At 43.6% G+C, this 22,089-nt stretch overlaps 1 protein-coding gene across 7 annotated transcripts in view; it reads right to left on the bottom strand.

Annotated features, from left to right (window-relative positions):
* The window catches only part of NOL4 (nucleolar protein 4), a 201,319-nt gene extending 179,951 nt beyond the window's left edge, over positions 1 to 21,368 (bottom strand). For 5 of the 7 annotated variants that reach the window (XM_074899009.1, XM_074899011.1, XM_074899012.1 and 2 more), the window contains exon 1: positions 20,664 to 21,368. In XM_074899009.1, coding sequence (XP_074755110.1) covers positions 20,664 to 20,930 — 267 coding nt within the window. In that variant the 5' untranslated portion in view covers positions 20,931 to 21,368. Of the gene's footprint in view, positions 1 to 19,750; positions 20,096 to 20,663 lie in introns of those variants that run through there. The other 2 variants (XM_074899010.1, XM_074899014.1) reach the window with 2 other exon arrangements.
* Positions 21,369 to 22,089: the final 721 nt, after the last annotated feature.

Here is a 22,089-nt window from a genome sequence, read left to right as displayed (position 1 = left end):
AATACAGAATCTTTGGCTGAGGCCATGCCAAGTGCGTGCTGCAAAAGGTTTGCAGACTGCTGCGCTGCTGTTCCTTAGTTATGTTCACTTGGAAGACAGACATGATACTAACATTGTCTAGGACTCATTTGGGAAATAGAGTTTCTCTGACATATTAGATCATATCTGCTGAGAAAGAGTTAGCAAGGGCCTCTCAGTGGCAACGAGAAATAGGTGATCACCTCCCTAAGGCTTTGACATATCACTGCCTTGTTTCCAGCGCAGCTCCCAATTCCCGCTCTGCTCCTGCCAAAAACAGCTTCATTTGCAAGGAGTCCAGCATACTCTTTCTTCACAAATAATAGCATAATTAAAAATCCCACTGAAAACTCACACTGATTTTAATAAGCTATGGCTCAACCTCCCAAATTGTCCTGTTCTCTCTAAAATGATGCTCTGCCTGCAAAGAACTAACGATGCACCATCATCAGTTTTAGTTCCTCAGCAAAGCTGATACAGATACAGAGATCACAGTTTCACATACATGTTAGAGATTGCTAAAGGTATAAAGCTTCAAATCTATGTTACACAGAGAGCCAACATCTATTTTAATCTTGATGACAACATGAAGGACATTTTTATTCTGCTGAACGAGACATTAACAAGGCCTGAATTTACAAATGGAGTATTTTGTTTCCTTCTGCATCAATTCAACATTAAACTGCATCTTCTGAGATGCTGCTGTGCCTACAGGAAGCTGCAATTTGCTTTTGTCACCTTCACCTTTTCCATACATTAAGCTCAATTCTTCCTGGACTACAATTCCCAAGACCCATTGCAGAAGGTGATCATGTGTATCGTGAAACATTTAGTAAAATCAAGGATGCCAGTGTAGTAGGAATTCTTGCACCACATCTCCCTCTTTGTAAATACATTGCACCCACTCATTTGCTTGCACTTTATAGCAACCACTATCTCCAAATAACCTAAAAGGCTTTGCAGCACTTGCACCAACAGATGGAGTCAGCTATGTGGACTGAATATGTACTTTATCTGCATCATTTAAGCCTTGTCTGCTCTAAGAAAAATATGCTATTACTTTATTGATGAATCACACCTGCTACCCAAACCACATATAAAGCCAGTCCTCCCTCACTCGGAAAATTCTAAATGCAAAATCCCACATCTACAACTGCCAAATCAGCATGGATCACCAGGAAGATGTTAAAAAGACCACGCAGACAAGCCCTGATCTGTTCTGTGCAAATAGCCTATTACAGGACTACATTTTGAGTGCTACAGTCTTTAAAAGGAAATGACACAGTAATTTCCCATCAAATCAAATCATATCTAGCATAACTTTTCATTGGGGGTATTCTGCATGTATCCTGGAATTTACTTTCTGGGGAGACATCAGACACAGCTGCATGCCTGGTAAATATGTGTGTTTGGTTTTTTTTACGTATGGGTGTGTGTGAAATTAAATTCAATTCGATTCGACAATACTTTACTGGCATGGCAGGCTGGCTAAATGTTGCCTAAGAAAAACGAATAGACCCTTGAGGTAGCTGTCGTCAGGTGCTACAATGCATTTAGGATGGGGTTTAATTCCGTATCTGGGGTTTCATCCCATCTATCTGTTCACCACTACACCCCATTTCCCGTCTTGCTCTGTCATTTTTAACAGTAAGCTGCCATCTGAGGGTACTTCACAACACAATGCCATCATTGCACTCTCCTCCAGGGGTCAGGAATACCTTTTCCTTGGGCCTTCTGACAAACATATTTTATGATTTTTGATTATACAAAAAAAAAAAAAATTTTCTGAAACTCCCTCAGATTTTGGATGCTGAAGCAAAAGGTTGCTCTGTTTCATATTTTCCTATTAAATTTTCTGCTCAGATGCTCCTTTTTTTTTTTTTTTTTTTTTTTGGTCTTTTCTCTCCTTGTTTCCACTTGTAGCTTATAGACATTCCTTCTCTGTTCGGTGTATGTTTCAGCTCTGTACATTCATTGAAATAAAAAAAATCTGTTAAGATGACAACATCCAGTCTAGCATTCTATTGTTTGCATTCATCATTCCCAGACCTCAGTCATACTGGGTATCACGAGTTACAGAGACAGACTCATAGAACCATAGGGTGGTTTGGGTTGGAAGGGGCCTTTAGAGGTCATCTAGTTCCAACCCCCCTGCCACGGGCAGGGGGATTCTTCACTAGATCAGATTGCTCAAAGCCCCATTCAACTTGGCCTTGAACACTTCCAATGATGGGGCATCCACAGCTTCTCTGGGCAACCTGTTCCAGTGTCTCATCCCTCTCATCATAAAAAATTTCTTCCTTGTGTCCAGTCTAAAGCCTTTCAGTTTAAAAAACCTGCCCCTTGTCCCGTCACTACAGGCCTTCGTAAAAAGTTTCTCTCCATCTTTCTTATAAGCCCCCTTTAAGTACTGAAAGGTTGCAATAAGGTCTCCCTGGAGCCTTCTCTTCTCCAGGCTGAACAACCCCAACTCTTGCAGCCTGTCCTCACAGGAGAGGTGCTCCAGGCCCCTGATCACCTTTGTGGCCTTCTCTGGACCCGCTCGAGCAGGCCCATGTCTCTCCCATGCTGAGCACTCCAGAGTTGAACACAGTACTCCAGGTAGGGTCCCACCAGAGCAGAGGGGGAGAATCACCTCCCTCGACCTGCTGGCCACACTTCTTTTATGGTGGTGATGATCATAATGGTTTAAAAGGAACTATGTATAACTCAAGCTATATAAATTATCTGAATTAATTCCTGTGAGTTATTGATGCTGTAGGTATTGTAGCACTGTATTCTGCATTCTTGGTCCCACAGAAGTCAACCTATTAGAATTATGGGGCCAAGAAATAATGGCATTGATGTTGCTTTCACATCTGATCCTCCTGTGCTCCTGTGTTGCAGTAGAAGGAATGCCTCCTGACTGTGGTGAGATGGCACCTGGGAAATACGGTCTTCAGCAAGCCATTTACTAGAACGCTCTCTTTCTCCAGAGCTTGCTTTATGGTGCAGCAAATTCTGCTATTTTTTTTCATATTAACTTTTACAATGTGATCTGTAAACTTCAGAAACCAAAGCTTCTAGACTTCCCTATTATAAAGCTGAGCTTTACATAATTTAAGAAGTATTCAGTGTTCCTATCTCTGTAATTAAATTTTAGTCTGATTTTGTTATTTTGAGGATGTTCTGAAATTTTTTCAAAGAGCTTACTTGGCATTATGTTGCAAGGATTCTCCTGAAATTATATCCTTTGTCTTCTCGTATTTCATATTTATAGCCTTTGTTTTAAAAATAATTATTTAACTGATATTTGAATTAATGCTATAGGGTACGGAAAATCCTTAAATTGGTCTGAAGAATTTTATGATTTAAGAAGAAAACCACTTTTGTTTCCTGGTTCCTAAGTCTACAGGGTCCACTTGGGACATCTGCAGATCTTAACATGAAAGTTCTCAAACAGCAGCCTGCAAGACCATTCATGGTTTATACATCAACAGTATCAGTCTCTAGAACCCCACTAAGCACTAGCAGTTTATACACTCGTCAGTCAAAAGGCTGATAATGAAATACCCATGGTCCTTGAGAGATTTTGAGAATTGACGAGGAGTTGTTGCTAAAACTGACAATCTCTTCTATAAAGCTATGGGGATTACTAAATTATTTTTGTCTGATTTTTTTAACACAAAAGTAGAATTTTCACAATCATTTGACTGGAGATGGGATTTTTCAAGAAAAAATGACAAAACACCATGGGACTCACAATGAAATTGTAACAGTTGATAACACTCCATTTTTAAGCTATTTTAATATCTATAAAGAAAGAGAAAGCTTCCTTCTCTTTTTTACATTAACATCTTTAGGATACAGATGTGGTTTTGTGGTTAGTTTTTCCCAAAGGAATTAAATTTTTATTTTCATGGGTGATACTATTGGTCAGGTATTTTACTATCTTTTTAGGTCTCAGCTGCATTCTATTAAAGACAATGGGAGTCCTCCAGCTGTATTCGATGACACGCAATCCAGCATTTAGTGAAGCTGATAAAAAATAGTTTTCTCATATTACAGCTAAGAGAAACCTCTTCTAGTACCAGGGGCTAAGGACATTCCTCCTATCCACCCTCTTCCCAGTTCCTGGGCCGCCCCAGTCAGCTACATGGAGGAACAGACTCACAAGACTTCTTCAGAGAGATAGACCTGGCTTCAAAACATATCAGATTAATATTTGTACATCAGGGACCCAAGACCGCATTTTCATGCCATAACTATATGCAAACGTTTTTATGGACTGTAATAAGCCAGTTTAGTACCTCGAGGGCCAAAAGTCGAGCAACACTACTTTTCAGTGATAGCTGTAACTATTTACCGTGCTACAGACTGTCTAGCTACATACACCGGGTAAGAGAGCACCCAGGCTGATAAGTAAAAGGCGTCTCAAGCGCTGGGTTCTGGCAAAAGCAGAAAGCGAGGGTGAACACCAGCAGTGACGGAGGTGCAAGGTTTTATTTCCATTCCCTGCACCTCAAGTCACGCCAACCACGACATGTGACTATTTACTGCAACTATTTGTAGCCGCTGAGCCGTTGGGCAGCCCTACATCTGCCAGCAGGGTCTCATGTGGCATCACGTCATGGTACGGTGAATCTACTTAAGAGACTTGGGGCTTGTTTCCAAAGACAACGGCTTCCCTAAGCCGAACCGCTGTTTCCCGGAGGCCTGTGATGTCCGCCAGCTGTACGGCCACAGTGCAAGAGCGTTGCGGACATCCGGGACCGCCCTGATGAAATAGGTACCAGCCACATCGCCGCGTACACAGGCCAGCACCCATCCTCTGACGGGAACTGGGCAAGGCTAGTGTGGGAATCCACCCACGGCTGCTCCGGCCGCAGGAGGGTGTCACCGCCCTATCTCCAGCCCTAGCATTATTCTGGGTGCTACCAGTGCCAGCAGTAACCACCATGGTGGGCTGGCATGGGGGCATCTGCTCCACTGAAAACACTCACAGGGGCTACTATTTTACCGCACGTTAAACCGCGCGGCGGCGGCTAGCGTGGGCCCACCGGCGGGACCCGCCGCGGGCTGAGGCCCGGCGGTCCGCGGGATGGCGGCTGCGGGCCGGGTCGGCCGCCGCCCCTACCAACCGCAGCCCTCCCTCTGCAGGGCTGGCCCGGCCTCGCAGCGGGCCCCGCCGGGCGGCAGGCCGGGCCGGGGCGGGGCGGGAGCGGGGGGGCGGCGGGCGATGGCCGGGCGAGAGCCGCTCTGCGCCGCCTCGGCCGCACAGGTGCTGCTGCAGCCCGTCGCCATGGGAACGGCGCGGCGCGGCGGGGGGGAGGCGGTGCCGAGGGCGCGGTGGCCGTGCCCGGCCGAGCCCCCCCGCGCCGCGAGTGGGAGTGAGGCGCGGGTGTGCGGGCGTGTGTGTGCGTGTGTGTCCCGGAGGTATTCCACTGTTGCCATAGGAACAGGCGGGGGGAGGCGATGGCGGCACGGCCGCACCCTCTCCGCGCTGCCCCCCTCCCCCGTGCCCTCAATGCCAGCCCGGGCCCTGAATCAATTAATAGAGCCGCAGCGGAGCCGGCACCGGGACGGGAAAGGGGGGGGGGGGGGGGGGGCGGTGGCGGCGGCGGCGCGGCCCCGGCCCCGGCCCCGGCCCCGGCCCCTCCTCGCCCCTCGGGGCAGCCCCCGCACCCAGCTGGCGGGGCGGTCCCGGGGGGCGGCCGCGGCCCTCGGGCCCCCGGGGGGCGGCCGTGGCAGATGGGCCCCTCCGCAGCCGGCGCCGCTCCGCGCCCGCCTCCCCCCCGCTCCCCCCGGCAAGGTGCGCCCGGGAGAGGCGCCGCGGAGCACCGGCCGGCACCCCCGGGAGACACCCGCGGCCTGTGCAGCGCGGGGAGAGGGCGGGGGGCGGGGGGGAGCAACAACAACAACAAAACCCCAACTCCGCACGGCGCGGCGGTTGTTTACGGCACCATATGGCTGCAGGGGGAGGGGTGAAGGAAATGTCTGCCGGCTGCCGAACCGCTGCGCTCATTATGTCCGATGGAGTCACGGTCACCGCGCCTCCCGCCGGCACCCGGCCCGCCGCCGCCTCCCGCACCGCAGCCCGGGGCCGCGGGCACACACACGGACACGCACATCCAGCCCCTCCCGCCGCCGCAGCTCCCATCAACACACTGATTTTGGGGTACGGCGTGCCCCGGAGCAGAGGGACCCAGAAAACCCTCTGTCTTGCAAGGGATGGTTTGAGCTCCAGGGAATAAAAAACACAGCGGTCTGCCGCTGAGGGGAAATTCAGCCTTTTCCTCGAAGCCTATTTCTGTTAAAATCTATGTATATCCTTTGTGTAAAGATGAACGTACGGGATATAGCTCTGTTTTGAACCACACTGCAATGCTTGAAACGTAAGAGGAAAATGCAAAATAAAAATAAACGTCATCAGTATTTTTTTTTTGTGGTGTGGTTTGAGATGAAAACCTGACCCATTTCAGCGCATTTTAGTTTATTGTTGACCCGTATTAAGAGTTGGAATTGAAGTTCTGGGCATCAAACGCTACTGCGGGCTCCACAGCGATTAATGCTTTTTTTTTTTTTTGAGCGAGGCAGTCATTCATTTCAGAGTAATCCTTGCTGCGCGGCGCTGATGGAGGCACGCTCGGTGCAGCACATCCTGCCTCTGGAGAGCTTTCTCGGCTAGGGGCAGGGGAAATGCTTTGAAATGGCTTATGTCTTTCCTCTCAATGATTCATAAGATAGGTGCTGAACCTCGGTATTATTAGAGAGATAAAATCCACAGAGTATGGGATCTGATAATAGGCAACTATACTGCTATCCATATTATCTTGTAAAATTGAAGTATTGATTTTTTTAAAGCATGGTTTGCTACTTAGCAGACCAATCCCACTACTATTGTAGTCAGTGGGATTTTGCTATTGACTGCAGTGGGAACAGGTTTTTGCCTTTAAAACGGTCTATTTCACATTATTATGGTAATGTCATTCAGCAGTTCTTAAAATTGGCCTTCTTGGCCTTGGACACTTTAAAAGATTAATGTACAAATTATTTCAGCTCAACTTATTCCCCTCATTTCTGCTCATGTCCTGTCCAAAGTTTCGTTTAGACAAATAAGATAGATAACTTACTACTCCAGATGGTTGTGGGTGGATTGGACCTAATAGATTCTCCAGTTACATGTTTTTAAGTTGTTTTGTTTCGTTTTTTTAATTTTACAGAAGCCTAGATTTAGAAACCCATTTGTAGATCTCCTCTTCTGTGCAGCTTAGACTGCATTTGGTTGCTCACCAAAATAGCGTGCCTTCCAAAGAAAGATTAAAAATATTAAAATGCAGCCTGCACAGTGAGTGGTTCAGTTCGATGTTACACAAACCGGCTGATCCTACTGCCCATAGATAATGTACGTTTGAATCTTGGCACCTGCCGTTGGATTGGAATTCAAAATGAGAAACAGCAGGCCTCAAGGTCTGGAAATAAAGGCAACACACGGAAAAAAACTGTTCTCTGCCTATTAGTAAATAATAATCTGCAGCACCAAAGACAAATGACAAGGATCGAGGAAAATGCATAGCGCTGTGGACACCAAATAGATATTGGAGTTATGACACAATGGCGAACACATTCAAATTCAGATTGTGAGGCATATCTAGCACCTATATTAATTATTTGCTTATTTGTATAACGACAAGCTTTTTCATGTCTAGCAACATTCTGCTTAGCTACTTTCTGCTATGTCATGCTGTGATACTCATTAAATTAAATGTTGACTAATAAACTCCAATTTGAAATAAATACCATGGAATAGACACAATTCATTCAAAATTTTGCTGAAATCAGATTTCCATGAACAATGCCTCCCCAAAAATTGTTTCATCTTCCTCACATTTTCCGGGTAGTTTTAGCTGTTAGGTAGTTAATATCTTAAGGTTGTTCTGTGCTTATAGGTGGCCAACAGGTATGCTTAGTTGCTTAAATACTGGTTTCGAAGATCAACAGTAGTTTTATTACCAAATTAACAGGAAGCATCGGCTTTCTTTTAGCTGGTTTACTTCATTAACATTATTGTTATTCTGAAATGTGTGATATGTGTTTTCCGGGCTTATTTTACTTTTCCCAGCCTCCACCTCTCCCAAAGCTGACTTTCTTGCCTTAGGATGAGCTCATAGAGAACTATTAAGCCAAAGTTTGTTTATACTTGACTTTATACTCCATTTGTTCTCTCATCTCACTTTTCTTCCACTCTTATCAGAAGGATTGTTCTAATGTAAATATAGTTAAAAGAGACAGGGAAAAGGGAAACAGATCTGAATTCTCCCCATAGCATCTGTTCTGATGCCATACCCACAGAAAAGGGAGAATACTTAAAAACAATCAAACAACCTACCTCGTGTAACTGAAAGTGAGTGTATGTATTGCGTATGTTTAGTTGGGAAGGGGACAGGATGAGAGATGCACTTTTAATTGACTTAAATGTATGGAGAGTTTAAAGGACTAAGATCAAGCACATTCTCCAGATTGTTTTTTTCCTCCCTAAACAATCAGAATATGGGGATTTCTACAACAGAGAGCTGTCTGTACAGTGCATTGCCATGAGCGCGACTCTGGCATTGCAGAAAATTACAACCAAAGAGGTGGGAGCAGGGTGCTCCTAGTGTTATTTTACAGCTGAATTTGGCCTTGCTGTAATTAAACCTTTATATATATTTTTGTACCTTTTATAAATAGGTCTATACACTTTCTAAGCTCTGGTCTAGCCCATTGGAATATACTGTGGCAAAACTGGATAGCAGTACAGGTAAAATATTCTTTACAAACAGAAAAACTATCTGAACGTATCCTACTGAGAATTCAGTCATTGTCACCCAGTCAACCAATACCAACTGATCGGGGTGTTAAGTGCACATGGCAGATGCTTTGTGGGTGGACTCCTCTGTTAGGCACTGACCATTGCAAAGTCTAAGCATCACCCAAGTACTGCGTTATGCCTTCAAACCAGGGGACATAATCTCTGTACCAAAAAAATGATCCACTGACCTTCTGCTGGTCCTATCCCAGGAGGGGACTTCATCCAGTGCAATTTAGGATGACAGGACGGGTCCTTCAAAACCTCACAGATTTCACAAGCTTGACTCCTTCCAACTTCCTACAGCTACAGTTTTTCAGCTCTTTCGTACATCTGTGTACTGGGTACTTAGTTCACTTTTTGGATCTATTAGGCCTAGTACTAATTAACTTAAAAATATTTCCACATAACCATCTATAATTGTACTTTGTTTATCTGCCTGCTTTCAAATTACAGCAAGCATGATAATGCAGATTTCTTAAAATTTTTGAAGTCTGTATATGTGAAAATTTTCCTGACTTTACATTTATTAAGAATTAACTGTCTAAAGAAAATCTGGTAATTACCTATAAATTCATTAAAGTTCAACGATAAGTAGCAGAAAGGACATACTTCATTAGAATTCTATTAATTAAAATGTTCTACTTACTATTATTAATAAAATTTGACCTGCTTTCTCCTATTTAGTAATGCTTTTTCCTATGCAGTTTTTGAAAGCAGCCCTTTTGGTTCAAGATGAAAGTGTAAGGTTCAATTAGGAATACAGGTAAAAACAATCTTTTCAGTTCCACAGTTTCCCCAAAGTCTGATGTATCATTTTGCCAAAACAGGGCTGATTTGAAGAGAAAAATACTAAAAATTGCTATTACAGAAGGGCAATTTAAAAGGAAGAAAGTCTTACTTTAACCGGCTTTATTCAGCTGTAGACCTAGCTTTATTTGTCTTGCTTTATTTTTTGCTTTGGTGCAAATTTAACTCCTTGAAAGCTCACTATATGCCTGATTCAACTCTCAGTTACACCAAAACAATGATAACCAATGATAACTTCCTTCACTGGCAAAACACAGCAGAGCATTTGTGTAGGTTTTCCAAAAAAGCAGGGTCAAAGTGCAATAAGTTTACAATATATGTCTTTTTGAGAAGTTCTGGTTTTTGCTGCTGCATCCATCTCCAGCCCAAATTGAGACAAAACCAGGCATTTGCCTGTTGTCTGTGGTGTGGTCTGTCTGAACTACAGGTTTTAGACAGATGCCTGGAACTGGAATATAGCACTCATTAAAGCTGTTTCATTAGAGCACTCATTAGAGCTGTTTGCTCACGACCAATGAAAAACTTCAGTATTATGGCAGCCGTGGCTGTGGGGCTTTGCTGAACTCTCAGAATATAAGAAGATAAAGGTTATCAAAAGATGTCATTAAAAAAAAAAAATACAACTATGTCTAGATTAAGGGAGAAAAGAATGAGTTACATTTGGGGGGGTTTCCCACTTCAATTTCTTGAGAAATGCAATGGGACAAGTCATCTAATTATACATATGCCACACTTGCTGGTCAGACTGGTCAAAAGCAAAAAACTTCCAGAAATTGTCATCATCTGAATGAGCTAATTTCTTCTCATATTTGCAATTAATTTTCTAATAATTCTGCTCTTTTTTTTTCTTTTCTTCCACTGTAGTAAGACTTTGGTAACAGTTGCAACAAATACACACAAAAAAGCTACAAGCAGACATATTTTTATATGGAGGTGAAAACAGCACATCTCATCACAAGTGGAGTAAATTGGAAGAGGGTGCACTGCAAACATTCCATGCAAATCACAATAACCTCATGTACTGGTCCACATAGGATAGTGCTGGAGCTCCAAAACCTGATGGTCTCCTTCCTTCCTCCAGACTAAATATCACTACAGCAACGAGACATAAAAACTGCTACAGCCAAACTGACCAATGAACCATCTAGTCCCAGTCTCCAAGAGAGTCTGCAAAAGGTGTTTCAGAGCTCGGGAACTGGTAAATAAACAAGTAAATCCCTAAACAAAATACAGTGCAATATAGGTGCCCTGTGCAATGACTGAATTATTTTCTGCCGCTAGCTTCAGCCAACCTAAGAACACATACCTAAAACTTAATGATCTGTTCATGAAACAAGAGCATCACAGCTGAGACCACCAGCAATTTTAAAATTCAGTACAAAGGGGAAGGGGATGGGGAAGACGCTGGGATTTCACCATACTCCACAAGTCTCTCCTTGTGTTGACTGTATGGGCTGGAACGTGACTAACCCTGATAGACACTCTATGGAAAAACACCTGGGGAGATGCTGCAAGGCACCAGGTAACGGCAAGGCAGCAGGTAAGTGCCATCACCAATGCCTGTGCTCCCCAGGGAACAGAGAAGGACGGGCAGGAACGTGACCCTGTCCTCACTTCTGCTCCAGCCAGCAAAGCTTAACTGACATAAAGAGCATACTACATCCTTACGAGAGCCACAGGGCTATCATTCTCTTGTAAAACCCTTGGTAGAAATTTTGGCCGAATCAATCAGGAGTTTCTCTAGGGGCTGCAATGCAGACTTTCCATTCCCAGCACTACAGGTTATAAAACAATGGCCTAGCTTTGTATCTACCTTTTGAGATGGTTGTCAAAAGAGTCTTAGAAGATGGAATAGGATTAAAAAGGGTGGCTGCTGAATTTTCTGTCTTCTGCTGTTCATCAGTATTTACACCACACCATTTCTCTCAGCTTCTTTCTACCTCTTTATGTATCTGTTTTCTACTGTGCATTTTCTCTTACTGTTCATCTTTCTGAGTGATAGAACCATTAAAATCTACTATGAGTACCCCTTTTCTTTAATTAGCTCAGTTACCTTCCCTGGACCTTTCATCTGTCATGACCTTTTAGAGATAAGGTAAATACACTAAGCATGTTATTAAAGGCAAGGACATATCATTTAATTAATGAGAAGAGTAAGTTTTCAATATTATTCTCTATACTATTCCTAATGCTAATTTTTGTTATACCTGCTATGGTTATTGAAGATACGCTTATTGATTTGTTTGAAATTATTCCTCAATATTTCCCTTGAGATGTGATACTAATTCTATATATTTTAAATGTGATTGAAAAGTTTGAGTTCTTCCTTTCCTTTCAAAAAGCTAATGTCACAATGGCATAAAATGTAAATTATCTGGCAGTGGTCTGTAGGGAATTCTGCCTGCCATGATTTCTCCTTTTCTCCTTTGTTATGATATTTCTATTTTCCATCCCAATTCTTCTTTGACTTGCTTAACATAACTAATTTGCATTTCCATCCAGTGTTGAAACCCCTTGTCTGCGTTTTATGTGTATATTATGTATACTTATATACTTATGTGTGTGTATATATGCACATTGGATCGCTTTTGTGTTACTCTCAAACACTTCCTATGGTTTCCCAACTCTTCACCAGCTTTAATTCGTTGTCATAGCCAAAGTTTCAACCCAGCTTTAATAAAGCCAGTATCAGATCTGTTTCATTTCAGAAGAAAGCCAGAACCAAAGTTTCACCTGAAAATTGTTTTTTAAAAGACTTCTGAACACGACAGGTTAGAGAAACATAATTAACCCTTACAAAATCCAAACTAGTTGCACCAACCAGGTACAGTTCATATTGACACTTAACAACTCTATTTTTAATTATTTTCTTACTGATTTTTTTTTCTGGTGTTGAAATATGGTTCACTGGTCTGTCATTTCTATGAACTATCTTTACCACCTTGTTTTTTCTCTTTCTAGTAAATTTTTGGCTAGCCTACAGCATCCTTGCCATATACAGTGGCAAATGATGCATTTTAATGATATTTTGGTTATCTCAGTCTTTAAATTCTTTAGTGTTCTGGATTTTTATTAGTCCTGGTGATACACTGCAATTTCATATCTTGATTTGCCATCACCTCTTTTTTTATTTCTCTATTTCTGACCATTCTCCAGTTTCATCACCTGAAAAATGTAAACCCAGGGTAGGTATTTCCTCATCACTCACAACAGAGAAGATACTGAAAAATAAAGTTGTGTGCAACCTGTTTATACTCATTGTCTTTCCTGTCTGCTGAAACCTCTGGCCATACCTTAGTTGTTCTTCTGTTATTGTATCTGGACTCTTATAGAATTACTTGCTTGCTACTCATCTTCGATCAGCTCAGGGCAGTGAACTTTAGCGCATTTCCAGGTTTGATTTCCCATATGCCAACACAATGCTGCTTTAACCTACAGATAGATAGATCATGATTTCGTGGCAGCTACTGCAGCTCTGGATCTGCCTTGCACAAAAGTTTTCTCCAAAATTCACCTGGCTGTATTGGTAGTGGTATGTATAAGTCCAGGGGCAACAAAGACAGCAATCACAAGACGTCCTCATTTAAAAATTGTATGGTGAATTAAAGTCATAAGTCATTTAAGTGCAAGTGATCTCACCTCCTAGAGGTGAGTACCATCAAAATGTTATAGCATCGATCTCTTGCTGTATTAAAAACTTTGGGGGAACAACATTTACAAAACTTTTAGACACACAGACCTTACAGGCAATATAATATATAAAACCTCTCATTTCCCAGGGGAGCTTAATTACAGGCTGTCAAGTGAAAAAGGTTGAATGAGTTTCATCCTAGGCTCAAGTAGGTCATTTAATAAAAATTGTCCTTCCAAGTCTATACAGAATATTTATTTCTGAAAAAAGTCTTTACTTGAGGTTAACTCTAACATAGATCAGATTTATTAAGTAAAATGTTCACTACAGATGGCCCCTTAAGTTGAAGGGTATCCGCATATACAACTAAATGCTTCAAACCCTACAATTCAATTTCAACAACTAGCCGTAATCCCTGCAGATGCACATAGTAACTGTCAGGTTTTGCAGCTTGCAGAGTTATTGAATAAGCAGTTAGAAGCCTGTACAACTGTCTGTGATAAAGTTGATCACTAAAAAAATCCATTTGCATCTGGAAGAATGCTCAACGGCGAAACTTGTAGCAAGTCTTTCCTGGATACTGGCAATGCCTACCTGGATATGTTATTTTTATAAACCATCAAAAATACCTTGCTAGTGGAAGTATAAGGTTTAGAGGCTCATCTATTTAAATAGAACAAAAAGGTAATTTAAGAAAGCTACAGGATCACTTTCAGTGCTGCTGCAGGACAATGCAAACAACTCTCTTGAACCAGCTAATACCTTCTGAGTTTTCGAAAGTCAGATAGGCTTCTTGCAGGTTAAAATGACATATACAAGATAAAAACATCTTTTACATCCTGGCAAGCTCTACTCATGATGGAGACTGTGTTGACCAGGATCAACCTACTCAATGAAGAACAAAAGATTCCTGTGATGCTCTGTGGTGCATGGGAGGCTGCAGAATCTGGTATGATCCTCCTGGAGAGTGTTTCCTGCTATGCTATCTCATGGTCTTTCTCCACATTTATCTCATTTATATCTCGCTTCAACATTTGCCCTGCTTGTTTGGTTCCTCTTTTACCAGCAAACTCTCAACAGGTGTACCCTGCATATGGGGAAAGATCAGGACCCAAATAGCTTCCCTCAGACCAAACTCAACAGCTGCTGGCTGCCTCCTTTCAACAGCAGACCAAAACTCATGGTTCAATGTCAGCGCATTTTAATTTATATCTGTAGCGTAAAATGAAATTTGAATTATTAACTCCCAGATTCGTCCCAGCACTAGCACTAGCCTTCTTCACCCAGGGGCCCGTGTGCAATGATAAACCCTCTCTACGTGGAGTCTTTCTGTGTATATATGTGTGTAGTCTCTCCAGACTGTGTCTCCTTTCTGTCTAGAGTGTTGAACAAGAGCAGTGGTGATCACTCCAAAAGTTAGGGAAAGAAACTTTCTCCCTAAAAAGATCAGAAAAAGACACACTGGGCTGTACTGATGCCTATCAGCCCATTTTATCACTAACTTGCTAGCAAATGCCTGCTCATTTCCCACCGATCACATAGTTATGTAGCCACAGAAACAAAACTTGGTGCAACTAAAGAAAATCAGGGCTGAAGTGTCGGAGCTGGAGTCCCTACCATGCTGCATCACGGCTGAATCCAGTGCAGCTTCACCAACAAGAGGCTGAGGGTAAGACGGCAAAGAACCAAGCTCACTGTCACCTCAGTCTTCTCGGCAAAGGTTCGCAGCAGCATGAAAATTAAACTGAGAGGTTTTATTTTTGAGCTACAAGCCTGGCCTTTACCAGGGGATAGCACTGAATCTGTCATCCTGTCTCAAGATATGCATGGGATGCATGTATCAGTAGTAGGTTTTGTTATGGTATTGCTATACCCTATTTAATGTTTCTAAAGTAACGTTAACAGTTTCTAGTTTTACAGAAGAAGCACTTTAAAATTCCTCCTCTTTAAAAATTTGCTCTTTTTGGCTCACAGTTCTTTGGAAAAATCTAGTTCAACATTGTTACCAAGAAATCTCAAATCCTCATCTCCCTTTGCCTCTCTCTCACACACGCATGTGGAGATGGTGTCTTACATATGGCCGTTTTAACATTTTTAAATTTCAGGACAGAGTTATTCTCCTTATTATATGCACACATCACTGAATGCCTGCATTAAGAGTTGCCAACTAAACCGGTTTTTGTTCCATCTGCCATGACCATTTTCTCGCACTGTCTGTCTGATTCACCAGCATTCCTCCTCACCGAGTCCATCGGGAGGTCTGCAAACAGCAGGGCAGAGGCTGCGGGTAGCGGGAGGAGACGAAGCTCTGCAGACCTGAACAGGGGTTAAGGAAAATGTGGTGGGCAGTTAAAACAGGATGAATACGGTAGGGCTCAAATACCACTTCTGAGCCTGGAAGGTGCATTTAACAGGACTGTAAACTACCGCAGAATTGTGCCTTGGGATAAATTATAGCTCACCCTTAGCATCACCTTTCTGTGGTACTTACTGCCATTATGTGTTGGCAGTTCAGTAGGCTACAGAGCTACCAATATATATTTGACAACACTTTTATTCATTTTTTATATCGATGGCAACAAAAATGGGAAGAAACACAATGAAGCAAAGCAGCATATTTTCAGATTGCTATAAAACGCCCTAAAATAATGAACAATTTAAAACATAATTTAAAGCACCATATTTTGACATACAAGCTATTTATACTGTGATCTGCTTCTTCTGTTGTTCATAAACAATATCATTTATATAAAATCAAACAAACCATAAACTCATACGTCCACGTACTATTCTTCATCACCAACAGAACAAGAGGTGGGCTGGGATACAGCCTGTTCCATGGAAGTGACTGGCTTGTAATTTTAAGCCCTAAATCCTGTAATCAGGTTCAGTAGCACAGCCCTGCACCTGCAGAGAGCCTCACTGCTCTGTTAGTGGCAATCCAAGAAGTTCCAGATCCTTCTGGAGGCTCTAAAGATTTAACTAAACTGAACAAAATTTGGTTTCTGAATGAAATCTCATTCTATGCTTCTAGTTGGAAAATGTAAGACACAGGAAAATTCATACATTAGGCTTGCAATTTCATTCAAGTCAGTGGAGTCACTCCGAATTAATAATGACATAAAAGCAATCTGAACTTGGCCTTTGAGGTTATATTCTCTTAGTTTGCTAATACCATGTAAATTCTATATTTGAGAGGTATTCTGCAGTCATCTTGGCCCTTCTTTTTTAAAGGAAACTTCTGCTTAGAATCCCTTGATGTATCTTGGGCCATTATGTTATAACTTATTTTTAAATCAAGGCTGATTTTAGGAGCCATATTGTGTCTATGGACAACATTAAGCAAGAGAAGGAAAAGTGGTGAAAAGAAATCTGTTTTCAAGTTGCCAATCGATAAAAAAAGAACTGTGCAGAAAATGCACACAAAAAAATCTGCCATAAAAATCATGTATACAGTTAGAAAAGATATTATACCAGAAATATTAGTTCCACACCTCCCTATGGATTGTGAGCACCAACCATTAAAAGTCAATACTGTCAGCCATTTGGCATATTTGTTGGCCTTACGTATTTATACAGCGTGTCTAGGCTAGGCATATTTTCACTATTTTCATGTAGTGCAGCTTGGGCTTGATGAAGGAAAACCTATGGTGATAACAGTAGCCATCTGAAAAGTTGCAGAAGTGAGATACCTACTGGGTTGCGTATCAGAATACCTTACTGTGTGTTGTCCCACCCTGGACCTAAAATGGCTGTTTTGCAGGGGATGTTGTTGCCTGGTGACCAAAAGTGCATCTCCTAGGCCACAGAGGGATGTGAACATTCAGAAATTGATTTGTTCCTGTTGCTCTTGAGGAGACCATACCCATAAAAGAGATTAAGCCAGCACATTATCATTTATGCATTTTCCTTGCTGGCATGTTTAAACTTGATATTGAAGATAGGCCTGTGATTTTGAGCTACTTACCAACCAGGCAAGGGAAAAACAGAATAATACCTCATGTGCTGCTGCCCACAGAATATGAAAGTAGACCAAGCCCCAGCTACTGTGAGACTACAAGACACCCCTGCTTCAATTAAGTCTGTGTTGTACATCTAGCCTGTTCCGGTGCAACCTCCCAGTTGCTATCAGGCTCTCTTTCTTTCATTAGAATCAAGTAGTTAATTAGCCCCAGCCTGTCCTCTCCCCTTCTCTCTTTCCCTTTAACGCAGCAGTAATGATGTCTAATTACCAGCAGCAGTGGATTACAGCACCATCAGGAGCAAATCTCTCTGGCTGACAGCAAAGCTGAGCAGCAAATCTTAAAGCTTCAAGGAGAGAATAATTCCTAACAAAGTATTTGAATATTTGCTTATTTTTGACCAGCTTGTGACAGTAGAGTCCAACTTGTAATTTCATCCATCCTGTTACTGCAGAGGGAGTGCTCATGCTGCCACCAGTGATTAATTTTAAATTGAAATTATTTTTACCTATGGTGAGATCAAGTGATGGACAAGAAGAGAGAGAGGATGAGGGAGAGATTCACAATTTGGGGATCTGTTACTCTGTGGCTCTTCAGTGCGGACTAGGTGGGCTCAAATATATGAGATAATAATGAGAAGAAAACAACAAAACAAAACAATGAGGATGTTTCTAAATGGTCATAAAAATACTCTTAAATAATTAGTAACAGCTAAAGAAATTAAAGAATGGGCTTTTAAGGCTTAACAACTGTTACTATCTCATGAAAATCCAGTATTTCCCCCTGTAACTTATCGTTGCTGGCTGGGTAAAATCCTAGGCCTCTTGAGTCAATAGGAGCTTTGCCACTGGCTTTCTCCAGGCCAGGGGTTGCATCCCTGTTCTGCCAAATGGGTTGTTTCTGAGCCTTTAGCACCTGGCAAGCACTGCCCCTGCCCTGGCAATAGCTCACTGCCACCCTACCGGTCTACTTAAATACTCCTCTGCCTTTTGGGATGGGCTAGTAATACCAGATCCATGGGTTTAGGAAGAGGGCAGCATTTGTTTCTCAGAGCTGAATGTTGTATGAGTGCTGAGTATCACCTTTGCTCATTTATGTTGGACAAGAGATTTGTGTTGGCCAGAAGAAGGAAATTCTACCTGCATGCAAGACCTTTTCTGTAAGGGTTTATATGTTATTGTTCAAGTACTGTACATACACTCAGGAATTGCTTACAGATAGGTCATGCTAACTTTCCTTTTTTTAATTTTATGAGCAGGCATCCTTACTTTATTAGGTTGCTTAAGCTATCTAAAGATAGTTGCTTCTATATGAATATAGATACATATACAGTGATATAGAGACATCCACAGCTGAGGGTATGCTTCCCCCAAATTAACAAAGGTAAGACCAGCAAGGTGCTTGACCTCCGACTGAAATCTCTGAAGGGAAAAAAAAAAAAAAAAAAAAAAAAAGAGAGAAAAATTTTGATTATTTGATCTGAAAATAAAATAGAAGAGGGGATGCAAGGTGGGACTCCAGGCTTTCAGACCACCATCATGGTCTAGCAAAGGTGAGAGGGAAAAAAAGACAAGCTGATCATCACTGTGTCTTGTGTTTCAGAGGCCCAGAAGGGCATTTAATTTTTAAATTCCATCATGTAAAATTTAGGTTAGCCTTTTTATTTAGTAGCGTAGTCAATGTAATTTTAGAAAATACTGAATTTGTTTACAGTATTGAATTTGCAGGGAAAAGGATAGTCTTAGGAATAAATGATCTTGCCTACTAACTCTCCAAAATGATTATTTCAGTAAGCGGAAGAGATATTAAAAAATACCAAACTAATTTGAGCCTCCTGCTTTAGACAACGTTTTCATTATAAATTGTATCTGCAGTACCCCCTGGGGTCAGAGATTAGCAATCAGTCATCTAACGGTAGAACAGAAATCTGCCAAATAACCTGAATCTATAGGCAAACCTAGAACGCTTTGGTGAATAAAAACCATAGAGAGGGAATAAACTCTGCCCAGAGCTTCTCTTTCACTTTCTATCTTCGTATCTGTAATCTCCTTCAAATTAATTTCCCACCTCAGCCTCCTCGCAGCCATGACGGCGCTGATGACAAGGGGGCAAATACAAGCCGGCCCCTGGGAATGCCCAGGTTTATGACTTCAGCGAGGCAGAGAGAGGCAGATTTCCCCGGCAGCCTACGTCACAACCCAACCCAGAATACTTTCCAAGAAGCCCCCTTCGCTGCGCCACCCAGCAACCTTCCCGTTAGGTCAGAATAAGCTGGCACTCCGAGAAAAAAAAAAAAAAAAAAAAAAAAAAAAGAGAGAGAGAGGGAATATTGCTCATCCAAGCCAAATGCCCAGGCAGGAATATTTTTAATTGCCAGGTTTCCTTTCTCAGCTCCCCCTCCCCACCCGCCCCACTCACAGACAAAAGGAGCTTAGCTTGCGTGACCCAGAGCATAAGAAGTAAGAATAATGATACATTAAGAGTTCAATAGGCAAAACCTACTTGCAGCCAACAGTCCCCATCTTCTTAAATAGGAAAATCTGTCGCTCCTGCCACCACCAAGCATAATAGCTCTCCCGCTGCCAGACCCGCGCCGAGCTCCGCAGCTCCGGCGCCTGCCGGGGGATGCCACGCTACCCTAAGCGCATCGAATTGAGTTGGAAGCCTTATGGCTGCGAGAATCGCGCAACCCCAGAAAGAGGGAACAAAATACACCCTTCCTTCGGGCATGCGGAGCCCTCTCTTCCCTTTGTTGAGCATCCTCTCTCTCTCCCCGCCGCCGTTACTATCGCAGCCGGCGCTTCAGCAAGCCAGCCAGGCACATTCGTGCCGCTCGGCGGCTCCAGGGCTGCGGGCTAACAATAAAAATTAAAAAAAAAAAAAAAAAAAAAAAAGGAGGAAAAAAACCCACACAAAAAAACCCCAAACTGATATCCCGGGGAAACACCAACCCGCCCCCCCCCCCCCCCCCCAAATCACCGACCGGCGCCGCGCTTGGCTTTGTGCCAGGCAGGCTCCCCCCGAGCGCTATCGATCGGCATCAGCCCCGCCGGCGGCGGGGGGCCGCTGCCCGGGGCGGCGGGGCCCGGCACAATGGCCGGAGCGGGACAATAGCCCACCCCAAACCCGCCGCGGCGGCCCGGGGGGGACGGGGGGACGGGGAGAGCGAGGGGGGCCGAGGAGGAGAACGACACCGACCCGGCAAGGGTGTGTTGTGCGCACGATCGCTTTAAATAAAAGGACCCACAAAGACCTCGGCGGTGTATAATGTGACAGGCAAACGCAACATGGTGATGATGACTTGGGGGAAGAGGGAGGAAGGAGCCAACTGTGGCTGCGGCTCCCCCTGTGCCTCTCGCTCCCGGAGCGGGCTGCAGCGGCCGACATAGAACAAGGAAGACAATTCTCTACTAACCGTGGTTTTGACTGGCACGTACAGCACTTGCTTCCCTCCTCCAGCACCACCACTGACCTCGTCCGAGTTGCCGAGCTGGAAGCCTTTAGATTTGACCCAGAATTTGAATTTGGCATTATCCGTGGAGCTCGACTCAGAGCCGTTCAGGAGCTGGACGATCCGGTCGTATTTTTTACGGGTCACCGTCTTGGTTTTTCCTGAGTCCCCGTAAGTCCTGAGACACCAGTCTTGAAACTGGCGGTACATGTCCCGGTCGCTGCTCTCCATAATCTCCTAGTACACACACGCACACATGCACACGCCGGGGCGCACACACAGGCACACGCACACGCACACACACACACGCACACACACTCACACGGGCGGACGGACGGACAGACGGACGGACACACGCACACGCCGCCCCGAAGCGGGCCGGGGTGCGGGGCCGGGCCGCCCCGCTGCACTTTGCACCTGTTCACCCAGCGCTCATGAAAAATGCATCCACCTCCGAGCCGGAGCGAAGGAGGTCCCGGTGCAGGCAGATCCCAGCGGTTGCTTTGGTGGTGGTTCTTTCTCTTTTTTTTTTTTTTTTTTTTTGTTGTTGTGGTGGTTCAGGGGGGTGGGGGGGCCGAGAGGGGGATGGGTGAGGGGGGGCAGCAATCAATTCAATAGTGTGGCAATGTTCTCCTTCATTTTTTATTTTTTTTTTCAGAGGAGGCAAAACGGGGCTTGGTGGAGGCTCCTCTTATCCTTCCCACTGTACGTGATCAGTCTCTTTAATAATTGTGCAAGGCAGGACTATCCCACTGGCTCCAGCAGCGTCTTACCCGGTGAGGGCTCGGATGGATAAATAATTAAAATCCTATCCCTCGGCTCAGCGAAAATATTGACTCGGATCCTTCTTCTTTTCCATACATCAGCTGCACCCGGATTCACCCTGGATAGTGCAGGTGAAGAGTGGGGGGAAAAGAAACAAAAAGAAAGAAGAAAAAAAAGCCCACCCTCCTCCGCCCCGGCAGCCCTCGGCTGCCTTCTCGAAAGGCTTTCTGTCTCTGTCCTGGCGGGCTGTGCCTCTGCCCAAAGCCGCCTCGCCGCGCAGGATGGAGGAAGCACTGAAGGGCAAACTGGTCTCTTTGCTCCCCCTTTATTCCAAGGCTGGGCGGCTTTGCGTTAGATATCCCCGCTCCGGGCATGAAGGTACTGGAAAGAAAGAAAGTTCTTACCTGCTATTTTCTAAGCCTAATACATCCGATCCGCGTTTTAAGTACATATTTTTTAATTGAAAAAAAAAAAAGGAAAAAAAAAAAAAAAAGGGCTGTGAGCATTTCATTTCCTCATATTCAGTCCCACTGAATTTTCAGATGCCCTTTTAGGAATTTTCCTCTATTTATTTACTTAGCAATCCCAGCAGATGGAGAAAAAAAAAAAAACACCAAAAGCCAGA

Source organism: Athene noctua, chromosome 2 (assembly GCF_965140245.1).
Source record: "Athene noctua chromosome 2, bAthNoc1.hap1.1, whole genome shotgun sequence".
Classification (NCBI taxonomy): domain Eukaryota; kingdom Metazoa; phylum Chordata; class Aves; order Strigiformes; family Strigidae; genus Athene; species Athene noctua.
The sequence above is the reverse complement of the archived record's forward strand: the minus strand, read 5'-3'. Positions and strand labels throughout refer to the sequence as shown.